This window comes from Patagioenas fasciata, chromosome 1 (assembly GCF_037038585.1).
Source record: "Patagioenas fasciata isolate bPatFas1 chromosome 1, bPatFas1.hap1, whole genome shotgun sequence".
Classification (NCBI taxonomy): Eukaryota; Metazoa; Chordata; class Aves; order Columbiformes; family Columbidae; genus Patagioenas; species Patagioenas fasciata.
The window spans coordinates 141,373,643-141,396,715 of NC_092520.1; the positions used below are offsets into that span (position 1 = coordinate 141,373,643).

A 23,073-nucleotide genomic window follows, 5' to 3' on the forward strand; every position below is an offset into this window, starting at 1 on the left:
TATTATGTAGCGAATAGACAGATCTCCCACAGCGGTGTTTTAGGAAACATATGACCCTCTTTGCAGCTAAGTTAGACATCATGAGGTGGCACTGCATGAAGCAGTTCTGTAAAGGCATTTGCAAGGGATCAGCTGGTGCCAATCACTCTACCAGTGTCCTTCAGATTTTCTGGAGGTCTTCAGGCACTTAAAGATGCCACTATGAGACCTCCAAAAGTCCATCAGGACCTGACATCTGTTTTTGATGGGTCAGCCAGGTACTATTAAACCTCTTAGATGACACTGTTCTAGACTACAGATGACATTTAGCTGTTATGCTTGTACTTGTCTGTTAAATGTTGGTAGAACGTGAACATGGAATTGTGTCAGTTAACAGTCTGAGATACTCAGAAAAAAATAGAGATTATTCTTATAATAGAATCATAGAATGTCCTGACTTGGAAGGGACCCACAAGGATCAGAGAGTCCAGCTCCTGTCCCTGCACAGGACAACCCCACAGTTCACACCATGTGTCTGAGGGTGTTGTGCAGTCTCTTCTTGAACACTGTCAGGCTTGGGGCCGTGACACCTCCCTGGGGAGCCTGTTCCAGTGCTCCACCACCCTCTGGGGGAAGAACCTTTTCCTAATGTCCAACCTAAACCTCCCCTGGCACATCTTCCTGCCATTCCCTCGGGTCCTTTTGTTGGTTGCCTGAGAGATCAGCACCTGCCCCTCCTCCTCCCCTTGCGAGGAAGCTGTAGCTGCCATGAGATCTCCCCTCAGTCTCCTCTTCTCCAGGCTGAACGAACCCAGTGACTTTATCTGCTCCTCATACAGCTTCCCCTCCAAACCCTTCACGAACTTCATGGCCTCCTCTGGACACTCTCCTGTAGCTTTGTATCTTTTTCATCCTGTGGTGCCCAGAACTGCACCCAGTGCTCCAGGTGAGGCCTCACCAGTGCAGAGTGGGACAAGAAGAGGAGACTGCACTGCAGTCACAGCCCCAAGCCTGACAGTGTTCAAGAGACTGGACAACGCCCTCAGAGAGATGGTATGAATTTGGGGGTTGGCCTATATGGGGACAGGAGTTGGACTCGATGGTCCTTGTGGGTCCCTTGCAACTCAGGGCATTCTATGATTGCACACGCTAGCATGATATTTTACTTGTGCCTTGGATAACCAAGGTAACTGCTAAACCCGCACCTTCCGCCGCCTGCCCGCGCTGTGGGTGTCGGGCCGCGTCCCGCTACCCCGCCACAGCCGGGAGCAGCGGCACATGCCAGCGCTGCCTCCATTCCCTATCTGAAGACCCAAAGGGGCGTTTCGGTATCACCGCAGCGCGGCTGCCCGGGCCCCCTCTCGCGGCCGCAGGCGGGGTGTGCAGGACCGCCTCCCGCCAGCGCAGGGAGCAGCCAGCCGCCCCGCAGGGCGAGGAGCCGGGCACAAGGGGGGCTGTGTAGCCCCGGAGGGGCCGAAGAGACCGCGGCTGGATCCCGGGGCGCTGCCACGGGAAGCACCGGTCACGCAATGCTCCAACTGCCCGCCGCGCGCCCTCCCCTGTGACGACAAAAGCGAGGAGGCGTGGCTTCCTTTGCATCTGCCCTCGGGTTGGCTTGGGCGCCTTGGGCCACCGGGGCGGAGGTGAACGGAAGCGCGGGATTGGTCGCTGCGCCGGCCGGCGGCGCTGGGCGTGGCCGTCATGTAAAGCCGCAGGGCGGCCCCGCAGGTAGTGCCTCAGTCGCTGGGCAGCGGCGGCCGCCGCTGCCGGGAGAGTTGGGTTCTCTGTGAGGCGCCTGGCGCCGCTCCGCGCCCGCCGGTGACGATGCTGGACCGCGAGCGCGGCTGGAGCGTCTCCTTCGCCGGCTGCGGCTTCCTGGGTGTCTACCACATCGGCGCCGCCAGCTGCCTGCAGGAGCGCGCCCCGCACATCATCCGCGACGCCCGTCACGTCTACGGCGCCTCCGCCGGGGCGCTCGCCGGCGCCGTGCTCGTCGGAGGCGGCAATCTGGGTCAGCGGCTCCGCGCTTCTGCCGCCGCGGTGGGGGGCTGGAGGGATGAGGGAAGCGGGGCGAGGAGAGCCGAACCGGGGAGGGCGCAGGGGTGGCGGGTTGGGCCGGCTGCCGCTGCGGCGGAGGAGGGGGAGGGCGGCTGCGGGCCTGGGGAGAGCCTCCGCCAGGGACAGCCGCGGGGCGGGGATGGCGCTTTTCCCTTTTCTCGTTTTCTGCCCCCGAAGAGGAACACGACCCCTCTTCTGGAGTTAAACCCGAGCAGGTTCTATGGCTTTTTTTTTTTTTTTTTTTCGTTTCCTTACGTCCCATTCCGTCCATCCCGAGTAAGATACATTAAAATCCTATGTTTCCTTGAGGGTAGGGCAAGAAGCGGGCGGTAAGGTTAGCGCCTCTTCGCCTCGGGTGGTTATTTAGCAACCTCCCGGGCACAAGAAACGATCTTGCCGTGTGCCTCATCCGATTTCAACACTTGTGTAAGTCAGCTGGTCGGAGTTTACAGCCCCAGGGACAGGTATGTGTGTCTGTCTGAGCAGCTCCTGTGCCTCCTGGCCTCAGGGTTGCAAACACCGCGTTGGTGACAACTGCTCTTTACCTTGGTGCAAAGCGGAGGAATTGAAAACTTGGGAGAGTGGGATGCCACTGAATAACACCTTTCAGGGCAAAGAATCGAACCCTGTCATCAGTTTGAAATGAGATATTAACAGTTTATTGGAAAATAGCAAGGACATCTGTTCTGTAGTTATCTTTGCAGATGAAGTTTCAGCGAGCTTTAACTTGCTTCCTCTAAAGCTTCTTCTTTCTTGGGGTGAGGCTAAGAGAGTTAAGGTCAGGGCTTAGGTTAGCTTTAATGTGCTTTTCCTCTTTAATCTGCGCACAATGTATATTGCATAGGTCACTTAGCTATACGGTTAGAAGCAGTGGCGTGATTAAAATAACTGATTTTAGTTGCAATTTGACTAATAAGAGTTAATCCTGATTTGTATTTGTACTGGCTATTTTCTGATAAAAAGCTGTTAGCTTGCTTGAATAGTCTTCTGAAGTCAATGCTTCCTAACAGTAAGAAGAGGGTACCTTACTTTCACCTATTTTGGGCTCATAAGAACCCAACGCTTCCTAACAGTAAGAAGAGGGTACCTTACTTTCACCTATTTGGGGCTCATAAGAACCCAAATATATATTTATCTAGTAAATTAGACATGCTGCACATTAAAGCAGCTTGATAAAAATAAAATATGAAGGTGTTCAGGGAACTGCCTGGAAATCTGAAAATGGTTTTCCTTTTAAATCAAAGAGGTCCACTGAGTAAAAGCTTGTCTAGTTCATGACTCAACACTGATTATTTCTGTTAGCGGTACCCTTAACAGGTGTAGAACTAGATGATTTTGTAAATTCATATTTCATCTTACTTAGAGGAGGAAAACTGAGATATTATTTTGAATTTGGAGAAGGTTTGGGTTTTGCATTTAATTTTCTGAGGGAACAATTCACTAAAATGAACAGAAGTTCTCTCTATGTGCAAGACAGTAATGCTGTGAAATGCTTGTCCCTGCTGCTTAGCCACTGATCTCTATCACATATGCTTAATTTCTTAAAAGCTTTAGCAATAAACTTGTGCTACTTAAATTTTTTAATTTAACTTTGCTGTAATGTCCTAATATAACATGCTTGAGTCATTATGAGCCTAAAGTCAGCTTTTAAAAGAAATATTTATCCACAATAACTGTTTTAGAGTGTATCCAGTTTTAAGTCATTGTACATGGTTTAAGAAGTAAGCTTCTCTAATTATTTGAAGCGCTTTTAAGCACAAAGAAAGTATATTGTTTACCTGAAAGTATGTGTTATTAGCAGTTTAAAAAAAAAATAGCATTTTAATAATTGAGACTTGCAGACTTCAAATGATTCCCTTGTCTGTCCCTTCTCATTTGCCAACTGGGATTTTGCTTCTCTCTAACTAATAGAATAGTATGTGTGTGGTCACTGCCCACGTATTTAATGGTCAAGTGTATTTTATTCTGCAAACTTAAAAAAAAAAGCCACTTGAGAATGTTGGAAGGCATTCTAAAATCCGTGAATCATTGTAGATTCATCAAACTAAGAAGCTATTCCTGTGTTAATTCTATATCTTTTTAGCTGTTACTTTTTTGTGAGTTTGTGTGAAAACAGAAGATTGTAAATAAGCTGTAAAGAAACACCATGTGGTATAATAATTTGATACATTTTATTAGTTTATGTTCTATACCTCCCTTACATTGATATGCTTTAACACACAGTATTTGTTATTTCTGCAGCTGTGGTTTTAAGTCCCACATCTTGTCACAGTTGCATTTCACTGAGAAGTTGGAGCCAGACTCTTCTCAGAGATGTGCAGTGGAAAGAGGAGAGAAAGCAGACAGAAACTGGAACATGCCAAATTCTGGTTAGATGTAAAGAAAAGAAAATTACCCTGAGGGTGGTAAAATACTGGAACAGGTACCCAGACAGATTGTAAGATCTCCATCCTTGGTGGTGTTCAGGACTTGACTGGACCCAGCCCTGAATTATTACACTTGGTGGGCAGAAAACTGCGTTTGCATGTGTACATATGACCAGGGGTTTTTGACTGGAATTAACATGCACGTCCTGTCTCTTACACATTTGTAGCCTGATGCTTTAAATAAAGGGTTTTCTTTGTGCTTCATGTTACCTGTTGGATAGGCAAACCGAGAGTCTGTAGAATTTCAAGTTTGAATAACTGTAAACATTAGCCATTGAATGAAAAAAAAAAAAAGTGTAATTTCCCAAACTGAGTAAGAAGGCAGAGGGAGAAGCTTAGATGTGACTGTTCTTTTTAGGATGAAGTGCATTCCAAGCTACTCCAAACTACTCCAAATTGTCACTGTTAAGCTGCAGTCTTGTTAGGTGTTCCCCATGGATGTGTTGGAGATCTGGTATTTCAGTGGCAATGTGGTCGTCCATTCAAGTGGGGCACTAAAGAGCAGAAGTTTGTTGTGGGCTGTAAATACAATGTCTGGTTTTCCTCTGTGGGAAACAAATCAATAGTTTTTCAACCATTAAAAAAAAAAGCATAGAAACATAACTAGGAATATAGAAAGGTAACTAGAAACAGTTCACCTTTAATAGGAACATTAATTTATTTACCTCTCTTGCATATAAAATAAATAATATGGATGTACCAAGGTCTGCCTAAAATCCCACTGTGACCTGAGGTCTAGCCCTCTGTCCCTTTCTGTTGTCATGGAAAGAGAAGATCCCATTTGGGAATACACCAGCCTAGGAGGTAACTGCATTTTATTCCTGTTGAGGATGGAAGGAAGAAGGAAAAGAAATTTGAATACTTTGAAGTCTTGAATTAGTAATTAATGTATTTTAAAATTGTCAGTGTTTTAATATCACATACTCTTGGGTAGACAAAACATTTTACTTTTTCTGCTTAGAAGCCCTTCTTATATTTAAAACAGGTTACAATAAATAAAATATGCAAACTTTATTTTTGCCTTTTTTTTTTTCTGTATGGACTACCTCAAATGTAGAAATTCCTGTATGTAGAATAGATGGGGAAACTGTGAAATCACATTTAATTTTGATGGTTAGCTATTTTCTGAAAGGAAGCTGATGTTACAGGAGTTAAAAATCTAAACTGTTTCAAGTCATCAGTTTCACAGCCCTTTAATGGGGTATGTAAAGTAGGGTGATACCTGCCTGATGTTTTTTTTTTATAGTGAGAGGTAAATATTTGCAACACAAGGCTAGTAGAGTGCACTGGTTTACTTCATATTCTTCTGCAGAAACAGGCCTGCAGTGCAAATGAGTGAACATATGGCCATGCTTCAAACTTGAGTTATAGCATGATCTTAAATTTGACAGGATGCCAGGTAGAAAAACAGGGTCAAGACCTGGCAGAGAGGTGAGAGTGTGTGTATTTGTTTGCTTGTGCATCTATATACCCAATGCTCTTGGTCTGTTTTCTAGAACAAGCAGTTTACTTGCTTGGTGCATAAGTTTTCAAAAATGTACTTATTTTGCAAAAGGAAGTAATGCATGCACGGAGACTGCTGTTCCTGGACAGAGTTCTGGTAGTTCAGTATCTCAAAACTCCTGAACATGCCTGATATCACTCTTTAGATGGTTTAGAAGATTGAACATTGCTAAATTGGTTTGTGATTTATATGTGAGTGCTTAAAAAGTAGAACTGCTAAAACTGTCTACATAACTACTTTTGGAAATAACTTCATCACTTGCCAGAATATGTCTTGTGCCTTTTTTTTTTCAATTGCATGTAAAATGTGTTTTGCTAACATAAGCATGTGTATGACCATGAATGGTGAGCTGTGTCTAATAAATTGTTTGCTGTTTCCTGGGGCATGAGGCAGGGTCAGCCCACTGGTATCAGCAGATTCATGGTCCAAGCTTCACTCTGCAAGGGTGGACTGAAAAAAAAGAGTTGGAGTATGTCTGATACATAAGTTATTTTTAGGTATATTCTTTTTTGAATATAGACTCTTGGCTTACTGTGCGAAGAATTAGAAAGGTTTAGGTATTGCTATTTGGGGGGGAGGAGGGGAGGAAATAACATTGTAGAAAGATGATATTTTTGGAAATTAATTTGAATTCAAAGGCTTAAAGCAAAGTTGTTTCCAGTGCAGTGGTCAATCTAACTTTGTAATTTGAATCCTATCTATTCTAGAAAGAGTCTATGTATGTTAAAATATGCAAGTTCTGAAAATATTTTTGGATGACCTTGTAGCATATCACTCAGGCTAACAACCTGTTACTTTGACCTTCCTCCCCAACCCCTTTCCTCTACCAAGTTGAAGAATTTATCAGGCAGTTTCTTGAAAGTATGCCCTGGAGAAACATTATATTAAAAACTTTAACAAAACATTACAGGTGGATGAACTGCTGTTCTTCCTATGATTAGATATGTGGTTGCTAGAATTATTTTCCTGTTCTTTGGGAACAATTGTGTCTTCTGTAGTGGTTTTGTCTGGTTCCAAAATGCTGATTTAATTGGAGAAAAAATTAGGTCTGTTGCATATTGGTAAAAATGCAGCTATTTAAGTGGAGACGTGAGAGGTGTTACAGATCACTTCCATGTTCCTTACCCACTACTTTAAAAACTTCCCTTCTAATGTTCACCTTTAATGTTCCATTTATTGTGTTTATATATAAATGAAGGTAAATGGTGCCCTGAAACCTTTAGTTTGGTTAATTAGTTTGGTTAAAGTCCAACAAGCGTTACTAGCTGTGATGAACTTGGGTGCTCTGGTTATTCTAGACATAGTGCGGACCTTAAATCTGTGCATCGTACACTGGCTTTTTATGGATGTTGCATATGGAATACGTCTGTGTGTACATGCTTATGGAAAGTCACTCATCTTTGTTTCTACTGAAAGTTTCTGGAATGAATAATTGCAAATGGAAGCATCTTATATGGGTATCTTACACCTACAGTCTACATATAAATAACGTATAAGTAACTTAGTGGCTGGGTCTTCACAAAGAGTTCTATTTGAGAGTCTGAAGTGTCTTTTTTCCTCAGAAAACTCCTAAACCCCATTAAACACTAGTGGGCAGTTATTTTATCTGTAAGAAGGCCTTTGAATTTTCATGCTAGCAATCAGAGAGAAAAGTTGGATCTCTAGACATGCTTTTTACTGGAAGTGTGTTTTTTGGTTTTGGACATATCTTCTGTTATTAAACAAAATGCGTTTTATTTTCAGTTCAAGCTTGTGCAGATGTTATGGCATTAGCCAAAGAAGCTAGAAAGCGGAATCTTGGTCCTCTTCATCCTTCCTTTAATGTAATAAAGATAATAAGAGATGGACTCATGAGAAATCTTCCAGAAAACACTCACCAGTTGTCTTCGGGGAGACTCTGTATTTCACTAACCAGAGTATCAGATGGTAAAAATACATTGATATCTCATTTTAACTCTAAGGAAGAAGTTGTCCAGGTATGTTTATTTTTGGCAACTTTAAAAAGTTTCTGTAATCTTAAATCCATTTGATGCCATCTGTTGGATTCCATTTTTAAACATTTTATGATATTGTGACTTTGACAGTATTTTAAAGACGAATTCAAGCTTCATTATGCTAAATTCACTTACTAAGTTTCCCATCAATACATCTGCAAACTGTTTTAATGAGTAGGTACGTAGAATCAATCTTAAAAGGATAAATGCCTGTAAAGTGTAGTGTATCTAAGAATTCTTATTCAAGAAGTACAGGTTTTTTTTTTTTTTTAAGGTCATTCTTATAAGAAACAAGTCAAAGATCAAGAAACAGTCAAAAATAGTTATTTTAAAAATGCTTAATACAAGTTACAAAGCTAGTTTAATATGATCCAAGAATTAGAAAATTTATAGCTTGAGTGAATGATCATAAACTTTTCCTTGCTAATTAGCATTTCTAGAAATGATCTTTTAATGAGTCTTACCATTTTTTTAGGTGGAGTGTGGTTACATTCTAAAAAAGAAATGTAGAATATTCTCATCCTGTTTAAAATCATGCTTGATAGTAGTTTCCCCACCACCACCACTACTGCCTTTTTATTCAGGTGTACTTGCTGAAGATTTTTTCAGTTGCTTGCTCAGTTGTTTTTGCTAACACCTAAAGAGATAATGATAAATGATCATTTCAATAATGGAACAGTTGCTATTTAATTAATATGGTCTTATTTTCTTACAGGCTTTAATCTGTAGTTCATTTGTCCCTATTTATTGTGGCCTAATTCCACCATCATTTAGAGGTGTGGTAAGTCTCTATTAAGATCTAAAAATAGTTTTAGTTATTCTGAAAATATTAAGAGACAATGTATATGATTTTTCAGTTATCCTACTGTAAAATAAATGCCTTAATCATAGTGTCTAGTACTGCAGCTGTATCTTACAGCTTTTCAAAAGAGCAAGGAAATACTAAGTGTGTGAAAGATCTATTATGTATATTTCTTCTTCACCCTGCAAAACACATGTGCTCCCTCTCTTCTTGCTTGCTATTGCAGTCATTAAAAGAGTACCCTCTAAGCTAGCAAATAATTAACTTAAGGATGAATGTTTATTGAATAAAGCGATGCTCATTCACCTGCACAGGTTTATAGGACGTGTCACCCATTTTTTTTTTTTTTTTTGTAAACAAACAGCTATAATGTTGCAAGATAGTTTATTGTATATCTTTGTGTCCTTGCAGTAGGTAGATCTGCATTAAAACTGGATTAAAGTTACATGTTCAGATAGATAGAAATAAAGCTTTTTAATGTCTTCTGTCATTTGTATTCAGTGTAAGAAAGGTTGCTTTTTGAAGGTAAAGTGTCAGTATATTAGTCTGTTCTATTACTTCACAGGAACTGCTGGTTACAAAACCTCTTAATACTTTGTGGCTATACTGGGTTTTCTAAAATCCCTCATCAAATTGGCAACAACTGCAGAAAAGTTAGTGTAGTTTGTTGTAGGTGTTTTGATTAACAAGTCTGGAAGCAGACATGCACTTCAAATCAAGGCAGTGACATTCATGGCTTTATGTTAATAGTATTGTATTAACTTGCATTTGCTTTCCTTCCAACTTTGATGCTTGTTACACAACGAAAGGGGAAGAATACTGAAAGAAAACTCAAAATATCTTCATCAGCAGTTGATTACAGATGGTTCTAAAGATCATCTTGAACTGCTAAAAGGTTAAGGTTAGACATGAAATGCATTTTCTTCATGCTGAAATTTAAGCAAAAGTGATTAGAACTGCAGAGGGATTTTTCTCTATCTGTACTTCTAAACCTTCTATGTCTCCTTAAACTCTCCCAGATTAAAGGTGTTATGAAAACAGGACGTTGGACTGAATCCAAGGTTTAGGTGGATCCAGGCTAATCTGGCTGTTCAGTTCTTGTCACCAGACAACAATGTTATTTTAAAAGGCTTAGTTCAGAGTACAAAACCATACAGGTGATACTTTATTTGGTCCTATTTTGAAGGAAGGAATTGTATCATTTTGATCTTTGTGATTATTTTGGTAGTATTTTAATGCTTAGGAGGCATTTTTGATGTAACTTGGTAAGAATAGCACAGTTGCATCTGTTTGGCATGACTCCTGCAGGGCTTAAACACAGTAGAATGTAAAGCAGGTAAACTTTGTAGCACCTTGCTGTTTACTGGCTTGGTGCTTCGTGCATGTGTACTTTAAAACAAAGACTTAAGGATAACTTTCAATAGGTATATCTGATTGCCAGTTGTGAAGCTTTTGGGTGTGGTGGGTTTTGTTTGGTTGTTTTTACCCCTTTCCAACACAGCAATGGTTTTAGATTAGAAAAATTACTAGAGGGAACTGACAGGCAGAGACTCCAAATAATTAAAACCATTTACCTCTGTAGAACAGTGCCTCAGAGGCATCCGTCCACCTCTTAATGATCTCACGAGAAGGCTGCATACTATGGCTCCTCCTTTGCCAAACCTGTTATGTTGTTCTTACTACTTCCACAAGAGACTTGGTGATTGCACGGGTATCTTAGTGATTGTGTTATACACCTATAGGAAGTTTGTCAGGAGCTGCATGCTGCTGGGTTTAAGGTAGCCAAGGAAGCTAACAGGTAGGAGCAGGCTGTTCTAGAAGAGTATGTTGGATAAATTGCTCTGAGCCATCCTGTTCCTAATTTATTTCTCAGAATGGCCAAGGAGCGAGTACCAAGGCTGATGAAATTGGTAATGCAGGTTGCTCCTGCTTAAAACACCCGGTCTGTTACCTTTACATTTTACAAGGGCTTATAGGTTATTTCTGTTGGCTAACTAGGAAGAAGGAAAATGCAGCTACTAGACTGGCAAAGCTGTAATGTGGTTTTCTGCTGCCAGAACAAATTGGCTACAATTGGTGCCACTGGAAGGTTGGCTGTTGTGACTGGGAGGAGCTGTCTTGGGCCATAGCATCTGCTGCACTACAGATTAGTTACCCCAGTATAGAACTCTTCAGGTCTTGGATCTTAAAATGTGTGTGGTGATGACACATTAGAACTACAGAAATGGGCAACTGAACACAAAGGAGATAAAAAGCATAACCTGGAACAGCTTCTAAGCTTGCACTTAAAGCAGAATAGAAATGACTGGCAAGGTTTCTGAAGCATTGTCCATTTTTACTTGCATTGTGTTTATGTCCAAATATTTTTGATGCTTTTATATCAAATTCTATTTAGTAAGAGTAATTTTTCGAACTGAATGGTTTAGTATGATGGAACTGGAGCTTTGAAGTGTAGAGCTCTTATTTTACTCACATTCTTTCTAAAGAAGTACCCTGGTAGCTCCTTGGTGGGTGCTCTCCTTTGAGGAAGAGATGACAGCTGTGCTGCTTTTTCTCTGCGTGTTGTTTGAGATTATGATCTTTAAAATGGACTTGCTCTTTCTTAAACATACAGAAAAATTCCCAATACTACACACTACTCAAAATGTTTAGCCTGGGGCCATCGGCAGAGACTGTTCTGCCACAGTCTTAGATTTAATTCTTTAAATTTAATTTTTGCATGGGAAATCAGCTAGTTACAGATTTTTGGCCTTTGCAACTTCTTATTTCTGTTAATTTTTGTAGCGCTATGTGGATGGAGGAATCAGTGACAACTTACCTCACTATGAATCTAAGAATACCATCACAGTTTCTCCTTTTGCTGGGGAGTGTGATATCTGTCCAAAGGGGAATTCTGCGAACTTCCATGAAATGAATTTGACCAACACCAGCATTCAGCTTAGTTTGGGGAACCTTTATCGTTTAACGCAAGCGCTCTTTCCACCAGAACCTAAGGTAACTCGCTGCCTTCATGTAGTTACTAAAACAGCTTTCCATATAAAAGCCTTGCTTTTGCAGAAAGCTACAGTAATCTTAGCATTTCACGTAGTCATAAACTTTTCTGGTGATATTTCTCTTCTTGTTTCTATTTTTTTCATAGCTTGTCTTCATTCTCTTTATTTTTAGTTTCTTTCAGACTAAAAATGCATGTCCTGTTACAGGCTTTCAGTATTTATTTGGGAGTTAGCACAGGATTCTATCATACAATCAACACTGGTAAATTAATAACTGTCAGTTTGTAGTCCTTTCATGTTTAGCTGCTTAACCAGGTGCTTCAGAATTTTGAAGCAGTTCTACAGCTTCATTTTGTAAAGTTCTCGATTAACACTTCATGTGGACAAGTTGCCATTAAACTTGCCAAGTGGTGTTTATTGTAGATCTGATGAAGGAAATGCTCTTGAATTGCTCTTATGGTAGCTGGAAAAAATGAAAACAGACTTTGCCAATTGGCTTGGCATATACTTCAGAGGAAAACTAATGTTCCTGACTGCTATAGATTTTTTTTTTCCCAATTGAGAGCTTTTTGACCACTTGAAGAAAAATGTTAAATTCTACTTATGTAGGCTTTAATTCTTTCTTTTTTTTTTTTGTCTAGGACTACTGTGTAGGTGAGCTGGTGTTGCATCTGATGAAAGATGTTTTCATGTGGAGGACTCAGTCTGAGTTTGAGCATGAGAATTGCACAGTTGACTTTTCATAGTTGGGGGAAGTGGGAAGCACTGGGAGGGAAGGAGGGGAATTGGCATATTCCAAGCCACCCTTTTTTGGTGTTGCTTGCATCTGCTGAAAGGCTAGTCAAAGAAAGACGGGGGAGGAAATTGCAAACTGTTAGAATGCTGTCCTTTTAGGTGAACCATTCACTGCATCCGTAATAGCTGTAAGACAAGTTCATGTATGCATGGTCACGTCTGCATCATCATAGTAGGCATATTAGCCTGAATCAGTTGAATTACTAATGTAAATTTTTCTTGCAAGAATTGAGGGTGAATGAAAGTGGCTTTTCATTCTGCAAAGTGTTGATCTTATGTTTTGGTTTTTTTGTCTGACTCATTTACCTTATGCTTGCAGGTACTGGGAGAGATCTGTGAGCAAGGATATTCAGATGCTCTTAAATTCTTGAAAGAGAATGGTATGTTACACTTGTGGATAATTATTAATGATGTGGTCTTAATCGGAATTTGCAAAAAAAACCCCCAAAATACGAAGGGGTTCTATGTAGCTAAGACCAGGCTACGTCTTTGAGGTTTTTGAAGGGATCATGGTAAGTTTAGTACTCCTAGAAGTCATGTAGTTGTAGTAACTATTTACCTGACTTAAGTTGCGCTGCCACACAGAAGCTGAACTTCTAGATTTTTGTCAAATTTGTGTGAAGTGAATGTTACCAAAGAATTCCAGTTCTGGGGAAATTATATTAGTTTCTTTTGTGGTAATTGTGAAGGATAGGAATAGGCTATTTTTCCCAATCCTGTGAAACCTTTATCTTATCTCTGCTATCATCCAACTGAATTTCTAAGTAAAGCCCTATAGTCCAGAACTGGGAGCTGTCTAGCAACAATATAAACTCAGTCACAGACAAATCCTTAGTCTGTATAGAATCATCGTGAAAGACTTTAGAAGATGACTTGTAATGTAGCAGTTGTTGGGACCCAGATAGGTTGAAGAAGAATTGAAAGTTGGTCTGCTTTACTCCTAGAATTCTAGTAACATGTTTTATATGAATAAATGTTATTGCTCTGCACGTTTTGAGACAAACAAGTTAAAGACAGTAACTTGCTATAGTGTGAAGTTAACCATGTGTTGAATGCATAGCACCTGTAATCTTTGGATGCAGAAGCAAATTGGTACTGGGTTGGATTAGAGGAATGGAAACTGAAATGGGATGTTTGCACTGTTACAGGTATGGCAGCATTGCAATACTGCAGCTGATACTATCTCGATGTGCTTACTGCTTATACTCTGTTATAACTAAGCATTAAATATTCAGGTTTGCTTGTAACAATTTTCTTCACTGTTAAAGACCGTCATGGTTCTGCTTAAGAGTTTAATTTTTCTAGCAATATTACTAAATATTTAATGAGAACATCCTACTTTCTACCTGTTACCAGGTGATTAAAAGCACAAACTAGACAAAGAGCCTATTATTTGTGGTTGTCAGTGCTAAGATGGGTTCTGTTGCTGTACTGCACTCACAAGTTTCCTGTGTGTTTCCATCTGACACTAATATCTGAGATTCCTTCCAGCTCTGGCTTGGTGCCTGTCCCCACATCTCCTCTATATCACACTACTGCCTTCCTTTTTCACACTACTGACCTTGTGATCACCTTTGCTCTTAGCCTGTCACAGGTTTGTCTTGCTTCAAGCTTAATCAGTAGTAATTATAACCTTTCCAAACTCATTTCATCCTGCATCTCCTTTCTTGTTATTTCAGCTGTAGGAGTTAATTTTTTCCTTCTATCTGTAACACTTCAGATAACATTTCTGCTAAATTCACTGTATATTCTTTTGATATTTGTCTTTTAGGAGTAATTGTAAGTAGGATGCAGATTCTGTTATATGTAGTTCCTAGTCAAATTTTGTAGTAATTTATATTTAATAACTTCATAACGATTTTCTGGAAACCGAGTATAAACACCCTTATTGTGTTTTTTACTTTGTGCTCATTATCTAGTGCTTGTTTCTAAGGTAATTATCAGTGCTATTTCTTAATTGGCACTAGTTTTGCAAGACAACCAATGTTGATTTAGATCTGTATTTTGGATATATCTTAAGATATTGTACTCAACTTGATTTCCTTCTCCACCCTGTTGTTGCACTGCCTCAAATTACTCATACCTGCCATGTTAAATTTTGCAAATGTCTGATTTGCATTAGGTGTTTTCTTTCAAATAAATATTACATTGATTCTCTTCTTCTCCTTTAAATCATTGGCTTTGTTGCTGGAAAACAGCTTTGGTAAATGACTGCATTTTTCCAGTGTCGTTTCAGTTAATTGTTCGTGTTTCCCTTTTCTTTAGAACCTGTTTTAAAGTTAGACTTAAACCTGCAAAAGAGGATTCATCACTGTACTTGCTGTTGAGTAGATAATGTTCCCTCAGGATAGGCCTTTGTACAGATACAGAGACTACAGGTACCATACGGGTACTCTACACACATGTGGATCAAGCCTAAGTGGAAGCTCTTGATTCTTTCAGGTATTGTGAGTGACTCAATTTATATCCACTTGTCCTTCACAAAAAGAAATCCTCATGAGGCTGCACAACCCACTGACCATATGAAGAAAAAAGAGTTGACAGATAATAGAGTAGAAACTTTGAAAGTGGAAGTGCTTAGTGACCAGCTGAAGCAAAATCCACAGCCCTTGGAGATGAGTATATTCGAGAGTCTACCTCCTAGACTTCGTAAAGGTACATTCTTCAGGCTGTTTCCTGTAACTTTGAATGGCAAACTTTATTTTTTCCTCCTGCTTATTATTATAATTTGCATAAGATGCTTTTTATTTGAACTTACAACTGCATGTGATATTAGAGACTAGCTCAACCCAAGAAAGTTCTTTAAATACTTACTAAATGTAAATACATTCATTTAAAGTACTTGGAAGTTCTGGTTAATGCCTTTTGTCCTTGTGTTTCAAATATTTTAAAATAGCATGAAGAAGGCTTATGGTATGAGTGCCTTGAGATTACTGCTTTCATTTTCTATCTGAGCCTTATTCAGTAACTCTTGATAAACTTGACTGAAGATTAAATAATTTGCTCAAAGTTTGGTAAACTCCTTTAAAGTAGTCTAACATCTTTTTCAAAAATTATTATTCTTAAGCACTACAGGAAGCTTGTAAAGAACAGAATGGATTCTACGCTCAGTTCTCTAAACTCTTCCCAATGCGGGTGATATCCTATCTGATGCTTCCGTATACGCTACCAGTGGAGTCTGCTTACTCTGTTGCTTTACGGTAAGGAAGGTTTAATGAACAATTTTAGAATGACTATACTTCTAGAAATTTACTCATTGAGAGCTTAATCTGTGTTGCAGGTACTCTAGAATTCAAGTGGTAACTGTCCAAAGACCATATTTCTACCTACATAATGCATCCTGTTCTATAGTTTAAAGATAGAGAAATAAACACATTAAGAAGATTCTTAAACAATTTACTCTTATTACTAGTAGCTGTCTTGTAATTGCTCAAAAGAAAAAACTTACTGTATTTTCCAGGAGCACATTCTTTGTTACTATATTCTGCAGTGGTATTTGAGCTCTATCCAGATAGTTCTTGTGCTTCAGCTTCTTTTTGAAGTTAGGAGTGAAATCCAGTGTTTACCTACCACATAAATTTTCTTATCAGAGTTGTTTAGGTTGACTGCAAGTTGTACTCTTGAAACAGGGCTTAATTTTAAAAGTGTTACAATTCCAGTAAAGGAGAATTTCTGCTAAATGAATGCACCATGAACTAGTCCTTGGGCAGCAGATGTCATTGCTATCTTAAGAAAATACTTGAAAAATCAAATGTTCTGTAAACGGAACCACATAGGAGTCCAGTAAAATATTTTTTGGTTTTCTGCCTCTAAATGTGGTACTTCTGTGACATTTTGTGGTGGATGAGGAGGAAGCAAGTTTCAACAGAATTTATGTGGGGTTTTTCCCCCTTGTCCCCCTCCAGTGTTATTGACTTCTACTATGAGTATCATAAGGAAAAAAATACATTTGTGATATTGTTCTATTGCTCTCTTCTATTTGTTCTTCCATTGTTTTCTTTTTTCTTTTGTTCTTCCTTCCTCTTGCACCTAACTTTAACCACAAAATTCCTGCCACATATGAAGAGGTCTCAGAGACAGGAGTATTTTGCAGGTTTCCTAAAAGTTTGTCACAGGGTGTGGAATGCACATACTGGTCAGCCACTCAGCATAGATCAGAGATGCTGTGGTCTGTGCTGCCCTTTTTCTTAGCTTGTAGAAAAGAGGTAAGTGGGCTAGATGGGAATTCAGGGAGGTTGGGAAGAACTGGGGACTTTGGTGGGGGAGTTAACTTGGGGAGAACGAAAATTTATTATGTTGGATGTGGTATGTAAAAATATATTGTGGATTAGATCTACTGCTTACGAAACAAGTGTATTTTGTTTTTGATTGTAGGTTAGTAAACTGGTTTCCTGACATGCCTGCTGATATTCGATGGATGCAAGAACAGCTTTGTCAGATTGCTGGTACAGTCTATTCCCAGGCTAAAAGCAAGCTGTTCTGTACATCCAGGTAAACTAGAGCGCTGCTGTGTGCAAATGATGTGTTTTTAGACATTTTCTCTTTTGGCAGAACTTCAAGTTTTTCTATCTTAAAACATGATTTAATAATTTTCTCAAAGGTAGCACAAAACGGTTCTTGCCCCTTCTAATCCTTAGATTTGTTTCTTAAGAATTTTTTCTGGAGCTTCTTTTTTGTGACTGGTCAATGACTGCTACCTATTGTAGATTATGAGATGTTGCCTATGGGCAGGCTTATGCTTTTGGGAGGGTTATGGAACAGGCACGGGACTGAGAAGAGAGACTTTGTTTCTGCTCTGCTCCATGGTAGCTGGATCAATCAGGAGGAAAGGAGGAGGAACAGGTTGCTCAAGATGTTTTTAATCAGATTGGGCAGGTAGGAACTGGAAAACATCGAGAGAAAGACTAGAGTTTCCGGAGTCTGGACAAAGGAGGTTCTGAGAGTAAAAGCACAATAATATGAAGGGCCGTCTTGTAAGATAGCTGGGAAGAATTAATTTTTTTTTTACAATTTTTTTACCATTTTTTAATTCCAAATGTGAAATTTTTTTATGAACCTCTGGTTCTGTGGAAGATAAACGTGGACTCGAACCTGGTTGTAACAAGGTTCATTATGCTTCTGTTACCAAGCTGGTGAGACAATTAGCCTTTCAGACTTCTTAATTCTGTTAATCTTGGTAGCACTGTATGTATAGAGGAATCGGTGACAACTTGCCTCACTATGAATATGAGAATACTATATTGTTTCATCTTTAGCTGGGGAGTGTAGTATTTGCCTAAGGAACTCAGCAAACTTTCACAATATGAAAACCATTCAGTTTAGGTTTTTGTGTTAAAAAGTGGACTTGTTGCTGAAACAGTGAGTTGCACAGCCATGTCAGTAATGCTATGAGCAGAGAGCCACAGGCTCTCTGAGAGGTCCAAATGCTTATAAATATGAAATCTCTTAAGATTTTATTTGAAAAAGAAGAAATCCAGACTAGCAGAGTGAGTCACATCTATTTTACAATATTTTTTTCTAATGATTGTCTCAACCAGAGTTGCTGGGTAGGAGGTAGAAGAAAGGGTAATTAGTCCAAAAAGCTATTAGAACTGAACAGAATTCTTAAATGCTCCATAAAATCTTCCAAGAGAGAGCTTTAGCACTGGAGAATCCTAACTGCAGCAGGTACTTCAATTAGAGCAGGGCTGTGTTCTAAATACCGTGTATTTTTAAATTAAAACAAAAAAAAAATCCATTTCATTTGAGCCAAGAATTCTTCAGCTTTTGTCTTCCTGTTTTTAGTAATAAAGTTAGATAAGGAGGAATATCAAGGATGGTCTTTTTTTGCCCTGACAATGCTGTGAAATGAAGAACCTGACATGCAGATTTGATATGTCTGAGAAGAACTGCGTGATCCTACTTCAATCTAGAACCTGGCAAAGCTTCTTACAAGAGTGTCGTAAAAGATCTGCTTCATATGCTCCATCCCTTAAAAGCAGAGGGTAGTCAAACTTACTACTAAAGGTTCTGGCTTAATGGAAGACTTCATGAGGTTGAAGCCTGGGTTTCTCCCCCCTTTTGGAATTATTAAATGGTGGCTTTAATATTAAGTTGTAAAAATATTTTCTTTGTACAATATTTGGTTTTATTGAGAATTTGGAAGCATTTAATTCCTGTAGACAAAATAGCCTCTCTTCTCCCTTTCTGAATCAGTTAAAGGCTGTTCTTTGTGTAACACTAATTGGTTTTTGAAGCCATCTCTCTGAGCACAAATGTTCTTGCTATATATTTGCTATCATCTTACTGTCACCTCTTCAGGTATTTGATACCACATCAAATCCAGTGTCCTTTTTCCCTTCTTAATGATATTTAACTCCTTTCCACAATAAATTTGCATATAGTCATCTTCCTGCTTTTACCCTTATTTAGCAGCTTCTTGCTGGTCCTCCTGTTCCAGCCTTGCCAGTTGTGAGACTCTTCATTGGAAACGGACATTTGGAAAATCACAGGACTGTCTCAGATCTGATCTACCTTCTCAGAGGGGTTATTTGGTCACAGAGTCATGACTAACCAGAAACATTGCTTCTCTGCTTGTGGAAAGGGCATAAAGCTCTTGGCTCTAAAACAGAAGGTAGTGGTTATGCAGCTTTTCCTGTGTGCTTTTTAAGAGAACTTCAGGGTGATCAGCTACCACTGAACTGTTCACGCTGTCAAACTTGTAAGTTTTCTGAAGCCTTCCTTTAAGTGGATTCCCTTTTCAGGCAACTAGCTCCTGCATTGTATTCGGCAGGTGACTCTTTGTGGGCTTGTACTTTGTTTCAGCATCCACCAAGAACCTACTGCTGCTTTTGCAGAAACTAATCCCCACCACCACCTCTTTTTTTATGCTCTTCCCCTTATGTAATAAGATCTAGCTTCTGTTTTGGAATCGAACTTAAGTCTCATGAAAATTTGTGCTGTTTACAGTTTGAAAATCCCTTCAGAAAACTTAAGGTGGTGGGTGGTATCTTTTAGCGCACCTAAACTTCAGGTAGGGAAATGGGTGTTGAAGTGCGTGTATCATGAGTTGGGTTTTTTGTGTGGGAGAAGAGGCATTGCGGGTTGTTTTGGGTTTTTTCCCCAAAAGCACTGCAAAGGAGGAGAGAAAACTTTGAAGGAAAAACTATATTCTTGGTGACACCTTCAGTTTCCTGTTTCTCAGGGTGCAAAGGACTTAACTTGGTGATTCAGGTGCTCTTTTAGAGGGTAGGAAAGTTCTGTTCCAGCTGTCATCAGGTTGGTGATAATTAGCTGGTTGTAAAGTGGAATGCAGAGGTGGCATTTGGGAAGCTGAACAAATATATTTGCTACTCAACTTGTAAATGTTGGTATTATTCTTGTTAATGTTCAGTTAGTGCTATGATTGGTAAATCACCAAATGTTCCAAATGGATAGCTGGGGAGGGATGAGTACTGCTTAAGAGGTAATGCACAAACTAGGTCCACCCCTCTCTGCTTATCAGAGTAGTGTGACTTTTAATGTAAATATTTTATACCTACTTCTGAGGACAACACATAATGGCAGAGTGCCCTTCTTTTAGATATGATCACTTCAGTATCCTCTTCCTGCTGTCCCGTATCCTTACTCACTACATGCATTTAGAATTAACTATTTTCCTCTAGTTTTCTCCTTACATGAAGATTTCCTGTCAGACATCTGAACAGTAATAGAAATGTAATTGAAATGTTAAATCTTTTAAATTTTGTTTTGTTTTATTTTTAACAGGAAAGACAATTATGCATCACTAAGAAAATGTCAAACTGTCCCATCTACTGTGGAATTTCATTCTTCATACTGCCAGCTTAAAATGCCTCACTCTTCTGCAGACCTTGAAACCTGGCTCTGGGAATCTTCACGCTTCGTGCACTCAGCTATGAAAAGTGCTTCTGCTAACACACAGGAGCATTCAGACTTAAACCTCTATCCGAATTTTCTGCCAAATTCTGATGAGTCTCGGTTGGAAATAGATTTGGACTCTTCCTCAGATACAAGTTTCCAAACTGCTCCAGAGTATTAATTTGGAAGTAGATTCCACAGCTTCCAAAATTCCAATTTGGCAGAGGAATTTAAATCATTAAGGACTAAGATCACTTTGGTTATTGCCAATAAGTCTTTGAACATCACTTGTTTACAGCTTCCTGACAAATCTGCCTTTGGAATTCTACTGTTTCAATGATTATAAAAATGGTGGCTGCTATACTATGTAACAGACTGCAATTCTGTTGGAAGCACCAGCTCAATCAGCTGTAGTAAGACTTGCAGTAAATGGTGTGTCTCTGGAAATAAATGTTTAAAAAAAATCTACTTTCAGCATAAAAATGTAAATTCTGTAAACAACCAACCACAGCTGACAAAAGCTTTTTAAAAATATAATTAAAAATATTATGTGTTAGGATTACTTTTATAGCACTTAAATCAGACTTTTACTTCAAAAGGGAAATACACAAATCAGACTTTTAGTGGCCTCCAGTGTCCCTTTGCCTTATGTTTAAACATACTATTGTGTTTATGGAAAAGTTGGCTGCACACTATACTGTAGGAACAGTATGATTCTAGGTGGTTGTATGTATTCCACAGTTCACATTTCTTCTCCTCTATGGCTCTTTCCCTTTTCAAAGACTTCAAGGGGAAAAAGACATAAGAAATAGGACACATTCCCCTGAAGTGTGAACAGGTACAGTTTCAGTGATTTCAGATGACTTTTTTTTGTACACGAGAGCTTAATACTTCACTGGATGTTGAAAAGTAGGTTAAATGGTGACTGTAATTAGTAGCAAACTAATTTGTGGAGGCGTGTTAAACTTCACAGATGTTAACAAAAAAATCAACTTATGGCAAGTTGTGATTGATGTTTACGTCTTGTCTTGAATTGATGCCCTATTGTTCTCATTTTCCCCTCCAACAGGATAGATTTTTCTTGCCGCCTTTCACTTCCCTCTTGATAGGAGAGGGAAGGAAAACAGGGCCCCTCCTGTCTCAATAAGGTATGATAACCCAAAGGAAGTTTTCCAAGACAGATCATTAGAAGAAGCAAATACTAAGACTTACTGCAAGTATCAATACCCAGGGAGCTGTGCAAAGGTCTCAAAAAATGGGCTGAAGGTTAACCAAGTCACATCTGTATTGAGCGATGAGCATTTTAAAACACCCTTGGCTACAAAGGTTCTGCATAATTTCAATTTTGTTACCGTGTCTTGTGCAATTTTTTAAAAGTAGAAGGAAATGATGGTGGCTTTAAAGTTGAGTTTGTGCATGTGTTTTTGGGCAGGCATGTGAAATGTGGGGGTTTCTTATTTGTGCAACTCACGTACACCCAGGGAGAGACTGCGGATGGTTACTGAGGGTATCTTGTATTGATACAAGGAGCAGCAGCCATTAGATTGTGATGCTTAGGAAAGGGAACTTTGGACTGTGAACTGTGGTGTCCAGAAGTCTGTCAAAGAGCAAAATGTAGCATTTCTAATTAGACCAGCCTTTAAGCAGTTTCTCCATGACTTCTCCAAGCTTGAAGTGCAAAATTTAAAACATTAAAATTGATTTTTAGAGTGGTGTGGGACAGGGCAAAAGGTTTCAAGCTCAATTACCATACTGCAGAAGTCTGGTGCCATTTTATTTCATCTCTGTTCATTTCTTCTGTGTATGTATCTTCAAATTTGCAAGGAGAATTCAAAATGTTACTCTAATTACAAGATAAAATGTTTTTATATTTATTTATAACTTGAAAATTTCTAATTTAATTTTGTAAAGTTCTGCAAAATGTTGGTTTTACCAGTCTGTTTTAGAATTTAAGCAGGAATGCCAACTTTTTCTTCCATTCTGTGTACTTGAATAGATCCATTAACAACATTTAAATCTACCTTAATGACATCTGTTATGCATAGCTCTGATTTTTGTCTCCTTTTTCTAAAATAAAAAGATAATCTGTTACAATGTTTTCTAAGCTTTCTTTAGTATAATTCACCTAGTGTGAATTAAAACAGAATGTGTTTATTTCACTGAAGACTCAAAAGACTAAATGGTTACGAGGTAGATATGCTATGAAGTTCGTGCTTGTTCCTGCTCCAGCTGGACCCGGAAATCGCGTTTATTTTAAACCTACTATATTTGCAATCGTTTTAAATACAGAAAGTTATTTGTAAACTAAGGCAATTAAAAACAAAGTTCATACTTGGGTCGGGAAGAAGAAAAATTCCCGTGGGGGTAACAGCGTTAAACAACAGTTTAAAGTAATTTAGGACGTCTTTAATGTCGGTTTGAGAGGACGGGTCCGGTTCTCTGGGCTGCGGTGAGCGCTGGCCGCTCCACCTGCTGCAACGTCAATTAAACTTCCTGTCGCGTGTTGAGCTTGGCTGGGAGGCGCTTAGTTTTGATCACCCACCTCCAACAGGCAGAAAGCCTCGAGTTTAGCGTTCCCCTGTGAAGACATACAGGTGAAAATTGCTTGTTTCCCATTCTCACGCAGCGATCCCACCCCAGGCCGGGTCCCATCCCCCACCTCCTA

General features: G+C 39.4%; 1 protein-coding gene across 1 annotated transcript; it reads left to right on the forward strand.

Moving 5' to 3' along the window:
• Positions 1-1,616: 1,616 nt before the first annotated feature.
• Positions 1,617-22,506, forward strand: LOC136107059 (patatin-like phospholipase domain-containing protein 2). The gene is made up of 9 exons (XM_065847877.2): positions 1,617-1,990; positions 7,711-7,943; positions 8,677-8,742; positions 11,548-11,757; positions 12,871-12,931; positions 14,994-15,206; positions 15,619-15,751; positions 16,926-17,042; positions 20,298-22,506. The coding sequence occupies exons 1-9, from the start codon at positions 1,804-1,806 to the stop codon at positions 20,587-20,589; spliced, it is 1,512 nt and encodes a 503-aa protein (XP_065703949.2). The 5' UTR covers positions 1,617-1,803; the 3' UTR covers positions 20,590-22,506.
• The last annotated feature ends 567 nt before the right edge of the window (positions 22,507-23,073 follow it).

Coding starts and splice junctions, on each gene's coding strand:
- LOC136107059 (XM_065847877.2), top strand. CDS start 1,804: ATGCTGGACCGCGAGCGCGGCTGGAGCGTCTCCTTCGCCGGCTGCGGC. Junction 1,991..7,710: donor CGTCGGAGGCGGCAATCTGG/GTCAGCGGCTCC, acceptor TTTTATTTTCAG/TTCAAGCTTGTGCAGATGTT. Junction 15,752..16,925: donor GCTTACTCTGTTGCTTTACG/GTAAGGAAGGTT, acceptor TTTTGATTGTAG/GTTAGTAAACTGGTTTCCTG.